This window comes from Bubalus bubalis, chromosome 14, assembly GCF_019923935.1.
Source record: "Bubalus bubalis isolate 160015118507 breed Murrah chromosome 14, NDDB_SH_1, whole genome shotgun sequence".
NCBI classification, from domain to species: Eukaryota; Metazoa; Chordata; class Mammalia; order Artiodactyla; family Bovidae; genus Bubalus; species Bubalus bubalis.
This window is the reverse complement of record NC_059170.1, coordinates 24,144,418-24,164,134: the sequence shown is the minus strand read 5'-3', so window position 1 is coordinate 24,164,134 and position 19,717 is coordinate 24,144,418. Positions and strand designations below refer to the sequence as shown.

Below are 19,717 nucleotides of genomic sequence, written 5' to 3'. Positions count from 1 at the left end.
AATAAATGAATGCATGCCTGTATGTGTGTATGAACTTTTAAAACAGGGCTTCCCTCTGTCACACCGTAAGCTCCAAATGAGAAGGTTCTATCTTTCTTGGTTGTAGCCAAGTCTTGAGCCCAGGGTCCTGCACACAGTGGACGCTCAGTAAATAACTGCTGACTACATGAATGAGAACATAACCTAAAGAAACATTTCAAACCAGGATGAAAGGGAGGGAAATTTTAAAGCCAAATAGCTCCCCTAAAAGTCCGCATGAACCTTACACTCCCTAAAACATGTGAGAATGCCCATCACATCACATAAAGGCAGGGGTTAAAAAAAAAAAAAAAACTTACGGTAATCTAAAAAGGAAAAGATTGCTCCTCTTGGGCTTTAAGAAATACAAAAGTACCCCACTGTATTCATAGCACATATAAATTCTGTTATTTATGTTTATGCTGTTTTCTTAGGACTTTCATTTAAAAAATTTTAGCTGAATCAATCTGTAATGGCAACCCACTCCAGTACTCTTGCCTGGAGAATCCCATGGATAGAGGAGCCTGGTAGGCTACAGTCCTTGGGGTCGCAAAGAGTTGAACATGACTGAGAGACTTCATTTTCACTTTCAATCTGTATAAGAAGCTGATACATTAAACCTATCTTTCATCCACTTATTACAACAGCTCCTCCAACATGTTTGATTTTTATTCTGTATTTTCCTCAGAGCTGTGGGGGTGTAAAGTGCATGCAAGCAACTCTCATCATTTTCTCAGCTGTTTTCTTCCACTGTTTTTTTCCCCCATGTTAAGGATGTGAGATCCAGGTGAAATCCAGCACCAAACCTCTTCCCCCAGGGACGGACCTGCCAGGCCAGTTCAGCAGCACCCAAGGGACATTTAAGACAAGCTCTCAGGGTCCTGGGGGGCAGCACTGCAGGAACACTTGACGAGCTGGCAGGGTGGCCTTTCCTTTCTTGGTAAAATTAGTCTCTCAACTCAGGGAATCCGAACACCTCCATACAAACCTACGCAGGGTCTCCCCACTGAAAGGCTGCATAGATCTGTTTTTATATAAAAAGCATGCATGTTACATGCACAGCAATGCTGCAGCCCCTTAAGATCAGACAGAGCAGGTTCTCTATGCCCCATTAAGAAACCTTAAGCAACATCTGTTCTGCAAAAGAGCAACAGGTATCTCGAGTGACCGCAGGTGAAGAAAAGCTGGACTCATCTGACTTAACAAAGAGCTCAAGTGTCTGGACACCCACGAGGGTGAGTCTCTGTGGGCTCTGAGTCACGTCTCTTGGCTTCACTATCCCCGGCAGACACACGTAGGGTAAACCTAAAAAGCGGACCAGCAAGCGGAGGACCTTTTAAGCCAGAAAAGGGAAGACTGTTAAGAGGAGAAGTACCCATCAGAGAAGAGTAACAAAAGGGGGGAGCCACTACTCGTGGACAGAGACTCCACCTCCGCCTGGTGCACAGGCTAGCCAGTGGCCACGGGAAGATGGGGCAGGGCCAGGACTCTGCCTGTGTCTCCGAAGTCAGGCCTCTATAGAGCCATGCTGAGGCACTCGACTGCTCCAATGCTACGTAGGAAGCAATTTTTAAGTGACTTTTATTTACTCCCTGAATGAAAAAGGCTCAATAATCAATTCTGGCCTCCTTCTTTTAAAAACATTTAAGAAATCTGACCCAGGACTGCCAGGATTTCACCCAGCTTTTAAAATCCGAGAAGCACCCCGTGCTGCCCTTCTCCTGGGCCAGGTGTTTGTTTTGTAAAGGGAGCCAGCCCTGAAGAAACACTCAGGTTCTGTTTTTCAACCCATGGGTCAGAATTGACAAGAATAAAATCCTCCAGGGATGAAAGGGTAACAAAACCTGCCAAGAGACTCTGGTTCATGTGACTTCAGCAGGAGCCGCAGCAAGAGAAGCAACTGAAGGAGAAGAAAAGCCAGGCAGGGTGCAGACACGCCAGGACCTCCAACCCATGCGAGGAGCATCTCTCGGTAAGTGCTTCGTGAATGCCACAGGCGGAGCAGGTACTGTTACTACTAATAAAATGAAATTTAAGTTTTTCTGTGTCTCCTCCATACCTTTAAACTAGAACTATTGGAATATCAGTAATATTTTAAAATTCAGAAGTACTGCGCATCTTTTCCTCTCAAAAAACAGCCCTCATTTTTTCATTTAAGCCAAGAAAATTTAAAGTGGAATGTTTTTAAGAATGAGACCAATTTTATTTTCAAATTTTAAATGCTGCCATTTATTGATTCCTCATGTGGGAAATAACTAAGTCAGCCTCAAGGCCATGTCCACACTCTCAGTTCTCAATCTGCACCAATAAGAAGAACGTTGTATTTGCTGTGGTTGTTCTGAGTGGATATCCTGAAATGCAGTTTCCCTCTTCATATCAAAGTGGCTGAAGAAACAAATACTCATTTTAGGAATTAGCATGTTGTGATTAAGACATCTATTTTACTAGATAGCTAGATGGTCTGAGTTCAAAATTAGTCTAATATGTTAAAGCTCAAATAGTTCAAGAAAAAAACCATTAACTTGTAGGATGCTCTGGACATCATTCTGAGCCTAGAGATGACAGAAAAACACACAAAATTTTCATCGCTGCAGCTACAGTGCCTTTTTTAGGACAAACACACAGTAAATGGAGAGAGAGCCGACATTCATGGTCTGAAGGTCTCACTACTCCAGGGGACTGGTGGGAATTAAGCACCCCTATCCGACTTAAGCATCAAGCACCCTCCCAGGCCAGGCTCAGGAGGAAACACTCATCCATCCACTCCCACACCCCTGGGTCCCTGGGCCTTAAGAGACAGGTTCTATCATATACCCCCACCCGCAGTCCAGAAGATAAAGACTACATTGTTTAATCCCTGTTAAATTGACATTAACCAGCTAACATTAATGCTCTAAAACAGAAGTATACTAGGGTATATGGCAAAATACCACAAGTTCATCTTTAAAGATGCCCATGATCTATTTACTAACAGGGATAACCTTTAAATAAGTGTAAGTTTCAGCAAAATAATTAATTTATACAGGATGTTGCCAACCTGCCCTTTAAAGCCTATACAACAACTTAAATCTCATCATAATAAAATTCAGAACGACTGCCCCGAAGTGTTCCAGTGGCAATACCTGGTACCAAACCCACATTACTGGCTTTGTTTTGGGCTGTTTAAGGCTTGTTAGTGGGGTGGGAGAGGAGGACTACAGAAGGACAGAGAAGAAAGGAAAAAAGAAGGAAAATATACTCACTGGCTCTCAGTTAGGATAGTAAGGAATTGTGAAATAACTTCTTGGAAATATTTTATGCTTGGACAAAAAACATAAAAGGTTAAATTATTCCATTCTGAGAACTAGAATTAGAAATCATGTGTGATTGCTAATACCACAAAAAGGAAAAAATCTTAACACCATCCTTAACCATAGCCTTGGTAATTACTTCTATTGAAGGATATTCTACAAAATCTCTTAGATGTCATGTCTTCAGTCAACTGACTGTAAAATCTTCAAAACATTATTGTCTAGAAGCTATTTAATTCTACTGTACACTATATATATTTTATTATTATTATTTTTTGGCCATTCCCCTACCAGGGACAGAACCCATGCCCCACCGACCCCCTGCCCTTCAGTGGAAGCACAGAGTCTAAACCACTGGACCACCAGGAAAGTTCCATTATATATATTTTAATGATGTTTTTGCCATGCTCAGTTGCTAAGTCGTGTCTGACTCTGCGACCACATGGACTGTAGCCTGCCAGGCCCCTCTGTCCATGGGGTTTTCCAGGCAAAAATACTGGAGCAGGTTACCATTTCCCACTCCAGGGGATCTTCCCAATCCAGGGATGGAACTCGAGTCTCCTGTGGCTCCTGCATTGGCAGGTGATGCTTTACCACTGCTCCACCTGTGAAGCCTTATTTTAATGGGGAAAAAAAAAAAAAAAAAAGGTCTGAACAAAGAACTATATCTGCTCCTGCTCCATGAAACACAATGATAACTGCCGCTCTTTCTAAAGCCTTTAAAATACACAGTTTAAATAAAACTTTTTGTGGAAGAAAAAAAAGGCTCAAAAATAAAAGACTGTACTTTTTTTTAATGGGATCCCCTCACTTGAAAAATATTGCTTATATTTCTTGGAAATTAGTGATTAAAAATCACATGTTTAACAATTATAGTTTCATGATGACTACAAAAGTTGATTGCACATTACAGAAACAAAACAACAAAAAATTACCAAGAAGAGAGGCTGGAAATGCCTGCAAAGCTGAAAACGGTGTTCATTTACGACTTCAAAAAAATTGCCAGGCCCTAAACAGTTGATCCCTGTAGGAATTTTCACGTTCTCCACCTCGTGGAGGTTAAACCAACAGCAACAACTATTTACATTCAACAGCAGTAGGGTCTCCAAAGGCTTCATTCATTTCAAGGCTGTCCTTGAAAGGCTTGTGTTGAAACAATGAAAATAAAGTTGGTGGCCCTTCCCACAACGTGACATTCTAGCACTCCCCAGCTTCTAAATTTCAAAGTGAACCTGAGCTAAAAGGAAGACTGGGCAACTGTGAACCATGCACCACAGAACAAGAGGTGGAAAGGCAGCTGATTAACCCTGACCACGCTCCACTGACCGTCTCTTTATAAGGGAGGGAAGGGACTTAGCCCATGTATTGCCCTGAAGGACAACAGGTTACACATGGGACTCATCTTCATTTAATTATCACAAACCACTGAAAATACCTAATCCTCTGGGCGCTGCATGAGGTGGAGTCTGTCAGTGAAGTGGGGCTAACATTTCTGTGATGAGGCCAGCTGGTTTTACTTTGACCATAAGCTTAAAAACATCAACCAAGACAACAAACTGAAAAATACTCCAAACCCCCTTCCCATGCTAAAACTAAATGCAGGAGAAAATGTAATAAACTATGGTACATGGTTTACATTTAACCAAAATTCTTAACAGAGAAGCATTTCTTTTCATTTCAGAAAGGTATTTCCTTCCAACTGGATTTCTGTTTTCATGATAAAGGTTGTGTCTATTTTAGAGACCAGATACGAAATGTGTTAATGATGACTCTGTACTTTATAAAAAAAAGTCTTTAAAATTATGCCATAATGTTTTCTGTTTGGGACCATCAACAAACCTTTACTGAACCAGAGTAAAATGTAACCTGGTGTATATGGGCAGCAGCTGCTTTTTATTTTTGAAGCATGATGTGTAAAAAGAAAACTGTATACATTTTAAAAATCCACAACCCTCAACCAGCATTTATAGTTTTTCCTTGCTCACAGTTTTAAAAGCACAGAGATAACTCAAAAATGTTGCCTCATCCATACTTTCAAATGGCATTTGCAATAATGATGCGGAAAGGTAAGGGGCTAATGTGAAATTTGAGATTAACACTGGTCAAAAGTAATTGGGTTTTTAAAAACAGGAAGGAGGAATAGGCAATGATGACTTTTTTTTTTACAGAAACTTAGAAATAAGACTCATAAATAAGGAAAAAAATTACTAACAATAAAGACATTTTCCCTGATCAATTTTCTTCCCTAGATTCCCAAGGATGGTATTTGCATGCTAATAATAATTAATTAAAACACCTATTCATGCATCTCTATAGAGTTCAAGAGAGGCAACTAAATTATTATCAAATAATCTTATTAAAAATATCTTGTTTTTAATCACTGAAGCCTTCTCTAAAAAAAATTAAAATACATTTCAGTAAGTCGAATTATGTGATCACAAAATTTCTCTTGATTTGTTGTTCCTTTTATTGAAAAGATATATCCTCATAACATGATACAGAATAACAGCCTAAGAAATTCTGGATAATGCAAACCAGGACAGGATCTATGTCCAAAATAAATATTTGAGATTTTTTTTTTCTGCCAAGATAAAGGCAATAACACATGAAAATATATTCAACATCATCAATCACTGGGGAAATGCATAGTAAAACCACAATGAATTACCATTACCAATTAAAAAAATTCTAAATTGACTACACCCTGTGTTGGTGAGGATGTGGAGTAAACGGAACGCTCATACTTTGCTGGTGGGCATAGAAAATGGCACACTCACTTTGGAAAACAACCTGGCAATTTCTTAAGAAGTTAAACACCCATATGTGAGCCAGCTAGTTCACTCTTAGGTACTTACCTCAGGGATACAAAAACACAGGTCTACACAAAGACTTACGCACAAATGCTTACAGCGCCTTGTAGTACCCTAAAATGGAAACAACTTCAGTCCTTCAACAGATGAGCAAACAGACTGTGCCACATCCATTTGATGGAATACTGCTCAGCAGTAAAAAGGGAAAATGGTGATAAATGCAATGATGTGGGTCAAATCTTAAAAGCATTATCCTAAGTGAAAAAAAAATCCAGGCAAAAAAATACACACGTATAACTCCATTTATATAAAACTGCAGAATATGCCAACACATCTATAGTGACAAAAGCACATTAAGAGATTATCTAGAGACAAGGATGGAAGGAGGATAGAGTAAAAGCGGCCCAAGAAAACTCTTATGGGGTAAAAGAAATGCTTAACGTGACTGTGGTGTGGGTTTCACAAGCACTTTCACAACACCCTAAATTCTGTCTGTTGTTCCTTTAGGAAGCTGAGAGGAGAACATTTCAAACCATGGTAATAAGAAGGCATCTGGAGCTCAAAGCATGAGCCAGCTGCGAGCCACAAAGCCTGGTCTTCTCGTGTGCACAGCCGTTTGCATCTTCATTTTTATTTATTTAAGGAATCTGACTCCTGAGGAAGCAGAGGAGGAACCCACCCACCCAGCCGTGGTGGAATGCGGCTTCTATCCAGATGAACTGTGCTCGGCTTTGTTTGAAGGGAAAGAGGCGGCTCCCCAGATTGCAAAGTTCTGTAGAAACCCTCATGGATCTGAAATACTTGCTCATTTACACAGACCAGGAAATTGCTCCAGGATTTCCCAGGAGTTGCATTTCATAACCAAACCCCTGTCTGCAGAGGAAGGCAGCTTCTCTTTGGCATATATTGTAACTATTCATAAGGAGCTGGCTATGTTTGTGCAGCTACTCAGGGCTGTTTATGTGCCTCAGAATGTTTACTGTATTCATGTGGATGAAAAGGCCCCAAAGAAGTATAAGACTGCAGTGCAATCCCTGGTTAACTGTTTTGAGAACATTTTTATTTCATCAAAGAGAGAGAAAATGGCTTACACTGGCTTTAGAAGACTACAGGCAGATATTAACTGTATGAGAGATCTAGTGCATTCCAAATTTCAATGGAACTATGTCATTAATCTCTGTGGACAGGACTTTCCAATCAAAACCAACAAAGAAATCATACACTACATCAGAAGCAAATGGAAAGATAAAAACATCACTCCCGGAGTAATCCAGCCACCAAGCATTAAATCTAAGACAAGTCAGAGTCATCTTGAATTCAGCCCTGAAGGAGACATCTACGTGTCTCCAAATGCAGGATTTAAGGTTGAGCCACCCCATAACTTGACCATTTATTTTGGAAGTGCTTACTATGTACTAACGAGGAAGTTTGTGGAGTTTGTGCTGACTGACATCCGCGCAAAAGACATGCTCCAGTGGTCCCAAGACATCCACGGCCCAGAGCGACACTACTGGGTGACTCTGAACCGACTGAAAGGTAAAAACAATCCAGCAGAGGGGTGTCTGTGCAGGCCAGCGGCAACAGCAGACGTGTACCCTTAAAGATTCTATTTCAGCTCTTTGACTTGGCAAACAGCTCTACATATTCTGTAGGACCTCCCACTTGGGTGGTTGTTGGCAGGGGTTGGGGTGCAGGGTGTCTCTGCTTTTAGGGGTCTGGGCTTTGCCAGGCTCACTGCTTTGTTCCCTCTCCAGAAGGAAGTGCCAGCATTCTGCATCTCCCCAAACAGAGCCCTTTGAAAATTCTGAGCACAGATCACTGGAAAGGTCTTCCTTTCTTCATTTACTTATTAGATACTGCTGAATACCTACGCGTACTATATATCATGCTGCTGCTGCTGCTGCTAAGTCGCTTCAGTAGTGTCCGACTCTGCGCAACCCCATAGACGGCAGCCCACCAGGCTCCCCCGTCCCTGGGATTCTCTAGGCAAGAACACTGGAGTGGGTTGCCATTTCCTTCTCCAGTGTATGAAAGTGAAAAGTGAAAGGGAAGTCGCTCAGTTGTATCCAACTCTTCGAGACCCCATGGGCTGCAGCCTACCAGGCTCCTCCATCCATGGGATTTTCCAGGCAAGAGTACTGGAGTGGGGTGCCATCGCCTTCTCCATATATCATGCTAGGGGCTCTTTAAGAATGGAAAATATTAAAACTAGCCATTGTGTGTGGGTAGGTAGGTTTTCTGAGAGGCAGAGGGAAATATGATGCTTTCCTTTAAATGGGGCTTGTTTGCTCTTTACATAAAGTTGACTGGCTCCAATTGGGGACGGGCCTTCAAGCTTGAATAGCTAAGTGAATAGGTCCAGGAAGACAGTGCAAACAATGAGTCCAGAAGAAATGAGTTAGGACCTTTTTAACCACTGAAAATCCTTTCAAATTACCCCAGAGAGCTGTCCTTTGTGCAGACAAGGGCACACATTCTGAGTGAGGTGGGGCTTTCTTTCCACCTGCTCCCTGTGTACCTGCCTGTCTTCTCCCTTAGACGCTCCGGGCTCCACCCCAAACGCTGGCTGGGAAGGAAACATTCGAGCTGTTAAATGGAGAAATAAGGAGGGAACAGTTCACGAAGGCTGTAAAGGTAAAAACAAAACCCAAGGGAGCTCCCTGGTGGCCTAATGGGTTAGGACTCCAGGCTTTCAACTGCTGGGGCCCGGGTTCCATCCCTGGTCTGGAAACAGATCCCGCAAGCCAACCAGCTCAGGAAAACACAAAATAAAAACAAAAACAAAACAAAACACACGCCACAGGATGCCTTCAAATTTTAAAAAAATTGTACAACTGCTGCCTCAGTAACAGTAGGAAAAGGCTAATGGTCATATATGAGATGATCCAATTAGCATGCTGTCAATTTTTTAAAAAACTTCTAACTACTCTCCAGACAGAAAAGTACACAAATTCTAAGAATCTGAGTCAATAAATTTTCACAAAGAGAACACACAACAGGACTGCAACTTCCAAAGTTTTCAGATAAAAATATATCAGCTATCTGGCTTTCCCCCTACTTGCTCCTAGAATTCAAACCCAAACATTTATTTAAAATCAGCTCTCTGCCTCCCTGGGTCTATTAGAACAAAACGACTGAATAACACAAGTCTGTGCTCCTTCGTGGGATCAGCCAGCGATACCCAACACTTCCAACACAGTTCCTGCTGAAAAAAGGTCTCTTTCCTTTGCCCTCAGGAGGCTCTCCGGAACTGTGAATTCTTTTGCCCCTTTGACTGGTGTCCCAGAGGTTTTAGTTACTGGGACAAAACACAGAAGCCAGATAGTGGGTGGAGGAGAGAGCAGTGTCTCTGTTCTGTGAACAGTCTGGAAGAGAATTAGCAGGCTGCAGGGAGGTTCTCAGGCTCATCAGTTTGGGGAGATCACCTCCGGGTTGAAGAGCCAGAACCCGGCTCCTGGGGAGCGATTCAAGCCTACTCTCCTGGGCTGCGATGTGAAGATGGCAGAGAGGGGCAGACAGTCTCAGGGAGGAAATGATGGGTGACGATTCACAACGTGACACAGACGGGGTCCAGTAGAAAGATGGCAAGTTCTCTGGTGCACACACGGAAGGGAAAACAGAGCATGCATGACCTCTGTGGCCCGCAGCTCGTGGTGGACAGAGAACTCGCGGAGACTGCAGCAAATCCCTGCCTGAGTCAGTTCTTCACATCAGGGGGCCTGAGTGTTGCAGCTCATGACGAGCTAAAATTCTAAAGAATTCACCTACAGCAGCCATTAAAGACTTCACAAATCACTAACCAAACGAATAGAAGCTTCCCTTCCATCACAAGTTCAAAGTTGAAAATAAAAGCCCCTTTCAAAGCACTTGTGGAAATCATGTTTAATCTGAACTTGCAAGAAGCAGAAAGGCCTGAGAGATGACCTTAGAAGTGGCACTTGTCCACGCAGATGTACACTGACAACAAAACAAAGGCAGCTAAGTTTCTGTGTTCTCTTTGCAGGCCACTACGTCCAGGACACCTGTGTGTATGGACCAGGAGACTTGCCATGGATCATTCAATCACCTTCTCTGTTTGCCAACCAATTTGACTCGACCGAGCCTCTTGTGGTCTCCTGCCTGGAGCGGTGGCACAGGCTCAGAGTTCTCAGGCAGGCAGAGGGCCCTGTGGAGGCACACTGGCATTTCCAACGGGAGAGCCATTTTAATACGGAACTGAACCGCTGAGTCGAAAGTTATAGAGACTGCTTGCTTGCTTATTGGTATCATTCTGTTTTCTTGACTTGAAATCAGAGAACATTCAACCAAAAAAGAATGGAAAAATAATTCCTTGACAGAAGTTAGTCATAAAATGAATTTAGAAACTTGCTACTGACAAAGACTCTGCTGTTGGTGATAAGCCACTTTCACAGTTTAGAGAAAGAAATCACAAGAGAAAAAATAATTCAAAGTTCCACTGGTGACTAGATAAGTGACATGGAGGCCTGACTGCCTCACTAAACAGTTAATGGAAATCAAGATTCTCCAAGCACTTAGATCCAGGCTCAAGTTAGAGTAAGAATGTATCTTGTCTTAAAGATACTATTGTGTATGAGATTCTAATAAAGAACAAACTCCCACTGAGCTTCTAGCAGTCCTCCAGTTTGGCTAGAAACAATGTAACTCTGTTCTAGAAATCCTAGAAAAACAAGGAAGAGTCTAATTCCTTTGGGTAAAAGGAAATTATGGAGTTGAAACATAACTTATTACAAAGGCTGCCCCCAAGTTTCTGTGGGCTTGCAGCTGCGATGATGGGATGGTCTGTATCTAAGCTGCCTATACCAGTCACAACCACAGGGAGCGCTGGGCATCTGAAATGTGGTTGGAGTGACTGATCAAGTGAACATTTACTTTAAAAACTTTAATTAATTAAAATGTAAAAAGTCACATGTAGCTGGTGGTTACAGAACAGCACAGGTCAAAGGTGTGGATGGTCTTACTTCTCTCTACTCAAAGATCCAAGTCTTTCAAAAATCCACAAATCTCTGTTGTTTTGTCGAGGACTTTTTATATACTCTTTCAAAAAGAGCCCACGGCATCATACAGGGCTGCTGCTGCTGCTAAGTCGCCTCAGTCGTGTCTGACTCTGTGCGACCCCATAGACGGCAGCCCACCAGGCTTCCCCGTCCCTGGGATTCTCTAGGCAAGAATACTGGAGTGGGTTAGAAACATACAACTGTTAAACAGCACAACTTAAAACAACTAAAATAAGGGAAAAGTAGGAACCACAGGACAGGACACTAAAGAAATAAACATATAATTCAAGGATAAAGCATACCCTTTAGTGAACTGACACTTCTCAAACGCAGAAACTAAATGAGATTCCACTTAAGTCAATGCAAATAGCCCTTGAAAAGCATGGAACTACACAGAAGGAAAAGAGTCTCTGAAAGCAGAGTCTGCAAATCAAACTTGAGCTAACCATAGCACATTGAATTTCCATTGAAACAAATATTTCTTCACCAAACATACGTGATTCCAGGGAAAGTGCACAACAGAAGGTTAAGACCATCAGAGAACGTGAGCGCCCCAGCCAGCCTGCTTACAGGCAGACACGGAGTTGATGGTCATGGTCTGAGTGGTTGTTCAGAAAGCTCAGGTTCACCACAATCTTGTCCCTTACATTTTATAACAACTCTTTGCAAGTAAGTGCAAACCCCAGTACACTTTTTAAATTAAATAAAATAAAAAATAAAAGAAGCTTACATTGTTTCAAGTTACTTACAAGATAAGCTTCCCTTCATTTCAATGTCAATTCATAGAACACAAATTCACACAACTGCCCTCAAAAACCTCAAATCCTGCAACAAACCATTTCTGTAACAGCGAGATAAAAAATAAGAATAATAAGATAAAGATAGGGACTTCCCTGGTGGTCCAGCAGGCTAAGACTCTGCCCTCTCAATGCAGGGGGCCTGGGTTCTATCCCTGGTGAGGGAACTGGATCCTGCATGCTGCATTAAGACCTGGTGCAGCCACATAAATAAATAAAAAACAACTTAAAGGTACAGAGGAATGAAGGGGGCTTCCCTGGTGGCTCAGTTGGTAAAGAATCCCCCTGCAGTGCAGAAGACCTGGGTTCCATTCCTGAGTTGGGAAGATACCCTAGAGAAGGAAACAGCAAGCCACTCCAGTATTCTTGCCTGGGAAATCCCATGGACAGACGATCCTGGAGGGCTACAGTCCTTGAGGTTGCACGAGTTGGACACGACTAAGCAACTAAACCACCACCACAGTGGAATGAAGCAGCGTGAGATTTGGGGAAGCACAAGCTGGGTGTTAGTGGGGCATCAGGGCACCTCCCAGGAGGCCAAGACAAAGCCACAGCCTCCATGGATATGAGAACCAGTGGGAAGCTGCCACGCTCTCTACCCTGAGCCAGCCTCTAACTGTGTTTATTCGTCATGTAAAAAAACAAAATCAAATCACATGTAAAACAAAGTCTGAACAATATTTCTAAGGATTGTATCTTAAAGGTGAGACAAATAGGGATCTTGAGATAATTTCTCTAAGTTTCTGGGAACAGAATCTGCTTGTGAATATGTAGAGTCTACTGTTCAATTTTCCTATTGTATTTTCCTTACATGTAAAAATTTAAAGCTGCCAGTGCTGTATGCTATATGATTTCCTAAGGCTTACTATTCACCAAGACCATGAAGATGGCAGAAAGGAAACAACTGGAGGAGGCTGGGCCCGAGAAGCAGAATTCACCACTCGCTTTTGAAGTGCCTCCTTCTTTATTTTCTCCCCTTTCCACTCTGCTCACTCCATGATAAAAATAAAACAAAACAAAAAACCAGTGTATAAGTGTAAATTTTTGTTTCACTTCTGACATTAAAACATCCACACCCTGTGCTCAGTTGTCACAAAGCCTAACTAAATAAAGCCAGGTCAGCAAGCCAAATGCTACTGCCCACACTTGTATTGATTAGTGCTTTCCAACTGTGATGCTGGAGAAGACTCTTGAGAGTCCTTTGGACAGCAAGGAGATCAAACCAGTCAATCCTAAAGGAAATCAACCTGGAATACTCATTGCAAGGACTGATGCTGAAGATGAAGATCCAATACTTTGGCCACCTGATGCAAAGAGCCGACTCACTGGACAAGACCTTGATGTTGGGAAAGACTGAGGGCAGGAGAAGAGGTTAACAGAGGATGAGATGGTTAGATGGCATCATCGACTCAATGGATATGAGTTTGAGCAAACTCTGGGAGATAGTGAAGGACAGGGAAGCCTGGTGTGCTGCACTCCATGAGGTGGCAAAGAGTCAGACATGACTGAGCGAAGGAACACCATCACCACCACCTTTAACACCCAGGTCAGCTTCTCAAGCTTACCTGTGCATACAAATACCCTTGGAGGCTCTTGTTAAAATGAAGTTTTCAATTCCGCTGGTCTGAGGAGGGGCCTGGGAGTCTGTGTTTCTTAAAAAACAAAAGCAAAACCCTCCCAGGTGATGCCAGTATTCGCGGGACCATGGCTCATGTTTTGAGTAACAAGCACACCATTTATTTTGCAACCCGTGGTTACTCCAATGTGTTTCTTATTACAAGCAGGGACGAACACAGTGGGGAATACTATTAGTTTTGTGGCTAGTGCTTTGTTTACCATGAAAACAGAAAAACCTAGCAACTACATCTCTGGTCTCTGTTTCCTGAAGTCAAGCGCACAGTGTGTATTTTAGAACACAGAACCAGGGCAACTTCAAACCCTGGAGTCTCTTCTGGTGAACCAAAAAGCCCAATGTCCATGGAATTACAGAGGGAAAAGTGGAGAAAGTGCACACCCTCAGCATCACTCCTGATACTGTTCTTTTTTTAAAACATAACATTCCATCGTGTTTGTTTACATGTTTATTCCTTCCTGTTTCCAAGAAAGGTGTTCTTGTGCAGAGGAAACACAGCTCTAACCACTGGACTGCCAGAGAAGTCCCTGACACCGTTTTAATGACAATGGTTCCTCTAAATTTCAGACGTTATCTAAAACATGAAAAATACTTGCTTTAGATTTCCACACTGTGGCCTTATCTCCCTTCATTCACATTTTCACAACGCACCACAGCTCCTTAAACTGCACCATCATTCCTCCTTTGGGTACTTGGGCAGAAATGGTTGGTGTTCACCTCTTCTTCTGGGGTGTCCAGCTAGAACGCAATCCCTAGGCTCCTGCAGGTAGGTGTGGTCACGTGACCAAGTTATGGCCAATGGCATGTGAGCAGAAGCAGTAAGTACTATACCCAGGTCTGCCCCATAAAATACAAGGCTCTCAGTGTTGGCTGCGTGAATGACTGAATGAATGACGCCCACCAAGGGCACCACAGACTGTCCCAGGCTCTAATTTTCTAAACCATATAGTGTTATCAGTTGAATTATGCTCCCCCACCTCCCCAAAAATGTTGAGGTCCTAACCCCCAGGATGTTACAATGTCACCTTCTGAGATGCCGTTGGTTAAGATGCAGTCACTGCATGGGCTGGTATTATTATAAAAAGGGGGGAATTGAGACACAAAGACATGCTCCACAGAGGGAAGACTGTGCGAACAGACACAGGGAGAGGCAGCTATGGACAGGCCAGGGAGAGAGGTCTGGAACAGATCTTCCCCTTGCTGCCCTCGGGAAGAACCAGCCCGGCCAACACTGTGACTGCAGACTTCAAGCCTCCAGAAGGGTAAGAAACTAAATGTCTGTTAGGTCATCCAGTCTGCAGCGCCTGGTTACGGAAGCCCTAGCGAACTAATACGCAGAGTACTCAACCTACCTCTGTGTGCAAAGGCGATTTTTAAGGAGATGACCTAAGTGAAAAGAGTAAAATATTACTCTTCTGATGACAGACTGATTTTTAAGGGAAGCTGGTCCCTAAGGTTGGTTCCTGGGTTATAAAGCCAGGGTCCCGTCTTGACTGTGGGCAGTCTCGGCTACCCTGCGGCCCCTGTTAGGTGGTAGGAGGAGCCAGCACTCCGGTTCTCACCTGGTCTTGGCTGCTGCTTGTGCAATCCTGACGAGGTCACTTCCCCTTTCCCCCTGCTTCCTTCCCTTCCCTTGAAGAGCTGGATGGTGACTTTCAGAAGGTGACTAGCACTTTGTTCCGAGACACCAACAGAATGACTTTACAGTTCCCGAGTGGCACTGCCTTTCCATGAAATCACATCAATTTTTCTGCAGAGCTGTTCTGCAGAGCACACTCCTGTTCGCACACTCCTGTTCTGCTGCAGGCCTGTCACAATGGCTACCACCAAGGACATCCAGGGTCAGCCAGAGAAGAAGACAACTGCACACCGATCTAAGAGATGGCCACCCACTGTGGGTCAGGGGAGAAAGCCTGACTCCTTTAGATCACCGAGCCTCCCAGCAGAAATCAAAAACAAATAAAGAAAAGAAGTACGTGAGGGCTCCACACCAATCCTGAAATCCTGACGTAGGGCCTGAGGTCAGGAGTGGGGACGTAAAAACCACTACCGTGACTCTACAGCACGGCCTGGGCTGGGAACCACTAGTTCAGGGCATCTGACTGCTTTAAGATTTCAGCTTAATTTCCCACCTTCTCATATTTACATTCCTTCAAGAAAGCTTCCAGAATGCACCTGTGGATGTGTCTGACACAGACAACGCCTCACACACTACTTGTTAAAACACACACACACTTGAACAGAGAGGTTCCTGTCCTGCTCCTGGGAACCCCAGGCCAGCTGAGTTCCCTCTCCTTCATGACGCTTTTCTCACAGGCTCCTTTTTCTTACTTGCTCTTGTTTAGTCTTTTCTCTCTGTCCATCTTGCACAGACCTACACACTGTTGCCCCCAGGGGTCTCTGCTGCTGCAAAGGCATCTACAGCCCCCGATGACAGCACTGCCCTCCCGCCTCCACCCCGGGCAGCTGCTCCTCAGCCTGGCGCTCCTAGTTTCCAGCAGGCAGCCTGACTCACACCCCTGGCGTCTCCCTGCTCCCGAGCGGCCCGGGCAGTGATGGCACCTCGAGCCCCCACCTTCTCAGGCTGCCTGGGCACTTCCTCTCCTGAATGCAGCTGCAGCTCTTCCTCTCCCACCTATTGCCACCCCCACAGCGCGCCCACCATCACTAATAGCATCTCTCAAACTGCAGGCCTTCCCCTGCCTAATGTACTGTCAGCATCTTAATATTTTTATTTAAATCTACCCATCGTTTTTACTTAAATTTACTTGAAACATTAACTTGATCTTGCTAAGTATAAAAATAGTGTGTGTGTGCACATGCTAAGTCATGTTTGTCTCTTTGCAACCCATGGACTGCAGCCAACTGGGTTCCTCTGACCATGGGATTTAGGAAGCATAGAAATGCAGAGAACAAATCTCTGGAGGCTCTGTCTGCCTAAGCTCTGAGCATAAGGCCCATTCTCCTGGAGCTCAGTGAGTGTTGGAGATGCATTAAAACCATCGCAGGACCAAATGGAGACTCCCTGCAGGGCAGGCACATGACAGAAGGCGCGGCAAACGGGAGCTGCTGTCCTGCCACGCAATGTCTTGTGAGGATGTCTGGGGTCCTTCCTGTGGTCCCCGCACCAGCACTCCTACGCTGACAGTGATGTCCCAATCTCTGGGAAAGCCTGACTGATGAGAACACGCTCTGCCTCCAAGGCCTACAACAAATGCCTCCTCCTTCATAAAGCCATTTCTCACCAGCATGGCCAGAAAGTTCTCTGGCCCCTCAACTCCAATAACGTCCTTACATCCACTTGGCAACTGGCCTCAAGAGACAAAAAAGGGAATGGCAACCCACTCCAGTGTTCTTGCCTGGAGAATCCCCATGGACAGAGGAGCCTGGCAGGGAGTCCACAGGGCTGCAAAGAGTTGGACACAACTTACTGACTAAACAACAACAACTCAAGAAACAAAGTAGAACACGATTTTTCATATAACTTGATTCCTGCAGGACTGCAGTCTCCTTAAGTGCAGGGACCGAGTCATCCACATCCCACTTTCCCTGGGAACCCCTGTAACATCATCTTTAATACCAGAGACATAATCAATACTGGACGATAAACGACACGGATTGATTCCTAAATGCATTCTTTAAATTTCTCTTTTTTTGGTAAAAGCTTAATGAGACAGATTCCAAATTTTGTGATGGGCTCGATCCATAATCACCCGAAAGTGGAAACAACTAGATGCTCCCCGACTTCTTCACCACCCATCACCTTCTGTCTGCCTTTGAGCCTCAAATTAATGAAATCACATTTCAGTGAGTCCTCCTCTGCATCTGGCTTCTTTGCAGAGAAGTCATTCTGAAACTAAAGTCATCCAGCTTAGCTGGAAGCTGCCCCCAGCTTCCCACTGCTCTGAGGATAAAATCCACAAGCCCCCGTGTGGCCACCCGGGCCTACGGAAGGTGACCCCTGCCTAGCCCTCCAGCTCACCCACTTCTCCTCTCCTGTCCCCACCCTCCACCACACTTTCTGTTCCTTCAACTAGCAAAACCCTCTGCCACTTCTGAGTTTAGGCGCAAATGTTCTTCAGCGAGCTCCTTCCTGCCCTCAGGTCTTAACTCAAATCTGCAGAGGCACCCCATTCCACAGTTGCCAGGATGAGGCTGGCCCATGACAGCTGTTTTATGAAAGCTGCTGAATCAAAGAATAACTCACAACAGGGAGAAACCATCCTGGGAAGCCTAAGGAAACCCAAGCAGAGCTAATGTGGGTGAAAATGCAGTCAGTTGTTGGCATCCATGACATTAAAATAAATGCCAGGTTCTCCAAGGACAGGCGGAACACCAAGACACAGAGGTCCCAGGCTGTGCAGCAACCCTGGAGAGCCAAGTCCTCTGTAACCTCTCATGTGAGCTGAGCAGGCACTCTTACATCATGTGTGTGCTCATGGATGTGCGCGTCTACTGAGGACGTCCAACATGCCTGGGACAGAACAAGGCGAGGGTGAAGAGACAGTCAAGCCCTGCTCCCACTTTCAAACATGTCCCAGCGGAGCACAGGGGATGGTGAGGGCAGTGGAGACACACTGTGAGCCTGCAGCGACAGACGCACACCATTACATCCTTGTCCCAGCTCAAGAATGCTCGCTGCCAAGCATGGACCCTAACATGAAGCGGCCTCAGGGGATGGTGAGGGATCATAACAGGTTCATTAACTGGAATGAATACACCACTGGCGCGGATGTGGACACAGGGGGAGGCCGTGCACACATGGGGGTAGAGGGTCTGTGAGAAAGCCTTTACTTTCCTCTTAATTCTGCTATGCATGTCTAACTGCTCTAAAAATAAAGTCCTATTTATAAAAATAAAAAAGAAAATGAGAAAGAAGAAACTCTCATAGTCCAGTGGGAAAAGTACCACACAACCAGCAAGTACATTCTGATGAGATCTGTGGGATAACCAGGTGCCCAGGGAATGCGGAAGGAGGCTGGGTTCACACAGGAAGCAACGGCTCTGAACTAAGGTTCTGGAAGCAGGCCTCCACCCACTAGAGGGAATAAAGGCACCAGAGAGGACAGGTGGGCAGGGACCAGAGGTGGTCTGAGTCTCTACCTTAAAGGAGGGGATAGAAGATGGAATCAAAGCAAGGATGGGGATGGAAGGGTTTTATGCACAGAAGCAACTGATGAGATCCCTGTCTCAGAAAGAATTGGAAGATGCTGAAATAACACACGGAGGGAAGGAGCCCAAACCATCTGATGTCTTCAGCTACTGAGAAGGAACAAATGATGTCAACAACTCACCGTGTGACAAACTTCTGCTTTGATCTCTTTTAGGGCTCGCTCAGAAAACACGCAACCACAGCACCGGAGGAAGCAAAACCTGGAGAGAGAATCCAACATGGAGAATGACTTAAATAACAACTTAAAAATTATTACCCACATTGTTGATTAATATTTATTCTGTTTTCACAAAGGCCAAGAACCACAAAGAGAAAAATGGTTATATCTGATTCCCTTAAGAAAAAAAAATCAGTGTGTCCTAAATAAATAAATAAGTACAGATCCACACATGAGGTATCCCCCACTTTTTGAAAGTTTGCTTTAGGAAACTTCATTCTTTACGAAAGACCTACACTTTCATTTTTTCAAAAGACCTACATGAGCACCTATTTTTACTAATGGAAAGAAATTCAAAGTGAATTTTTCCTTCTATGAAACAAGGCAAAAAAGCAGAAAATAGCGTTCAGTGTTTGTTTTGCAGAGAGCTGTTATATAGGTAGCTTGCACTCCAAACTCCTTCCAGCTAACCACACTCACCATCTCAGCATCAAGCTGCCACAGCTCTGAATTATGTCTGTGAGCATCAGGCCTTCATCCCTATTTAACTTGTGCATGTGTAAGCAAGGTGTGTCCTAAGGTAACTGCTTCTTCATTTTATAAGAAAAATTCTTATAAAAATTGGTACAAATTTAGGGAAAGCTCTACTTTTCAGATAGAGGAAGTAAAGTGAAGTGAAGTGAAGTGAAGTTGCTCAGTTGTGTCTGACTCTGTGCGACCCCATGGACTGTAGCCTATCAGGCTCCTCCATCCATGGGATTTTCCAGGCAAGAGTGTTGGAGTGGATTGCCATTTCCTTCTCCAGGGGATCTTCCCGATCCAGG

The 19,717-nt window shown here is 44.1% G+C and overlaps 2 protein-coding genes and 1 long non-coding RNA gene across 4 annotated transcripts in view; 1 reads left to right on the top strand and 2 right to left on the bottom strand.

The window, feature by feature from the left end:
• The window catches only part of RTF2 (replication termination factor 2), a 43,445-nt gene that overhangs the window by 7,979 nt on the left and 15,749 nt on the right, over positions 1 to 19,717 (bottom strand). For both annotated transcript variants that reach the window (XM_006049003.4, XM_006049004.4), the window contains exon 5: positions 18,858 to 18,936. In XM_006049003.4, the coding sequence (XP_006049065.3) occupies positions 18,858 to 18,936 (79 nt within the window). The remainder of the gene's footprint in view (positions 1 to 18,857; positions 18,937 to 19,717) is intronic.
• LOC102397261 (beta-1,3-galactosyl-O-glycosyl-glycoprotein beta-1,6-N-acetylglucosaminyltransferase 7) lies at positions 591 to 11,813 on the top strand. The gene is made up of 4 exons (XM_006049002.4): positions 591 to 1,990; positions 6,626 to 7,654; positions 8,657 to 8,752; positions 10,122 to 11,813. Exons 2-4 carry the CDS (start codon positions 6,685 to 6,687, stop codon positions 10,343 to 10,345), a joined length of 1,290 nt encoding a protein of 429 aa, XP_006049064.2. The 5' UTR covers positions 591 to 1,990; positions 6,626 to 6,684; the 3' UTR covers positions 10,346 to 11,813.
• On the bottom strand, positions 2,198 to 3,876 carry LOC123329188. Its single transcript, XR_006544484.1, has 3 exons — positions 3,819 to 3,876; positions 3,261 to 3,317; positions 2,198 to 2,403 (listed from the first exon to the last, which is right to left on the bottom strand). It is a non-coding gene; the product is annotated as an uncharacterized LOC123329188 (long non-coding RNA).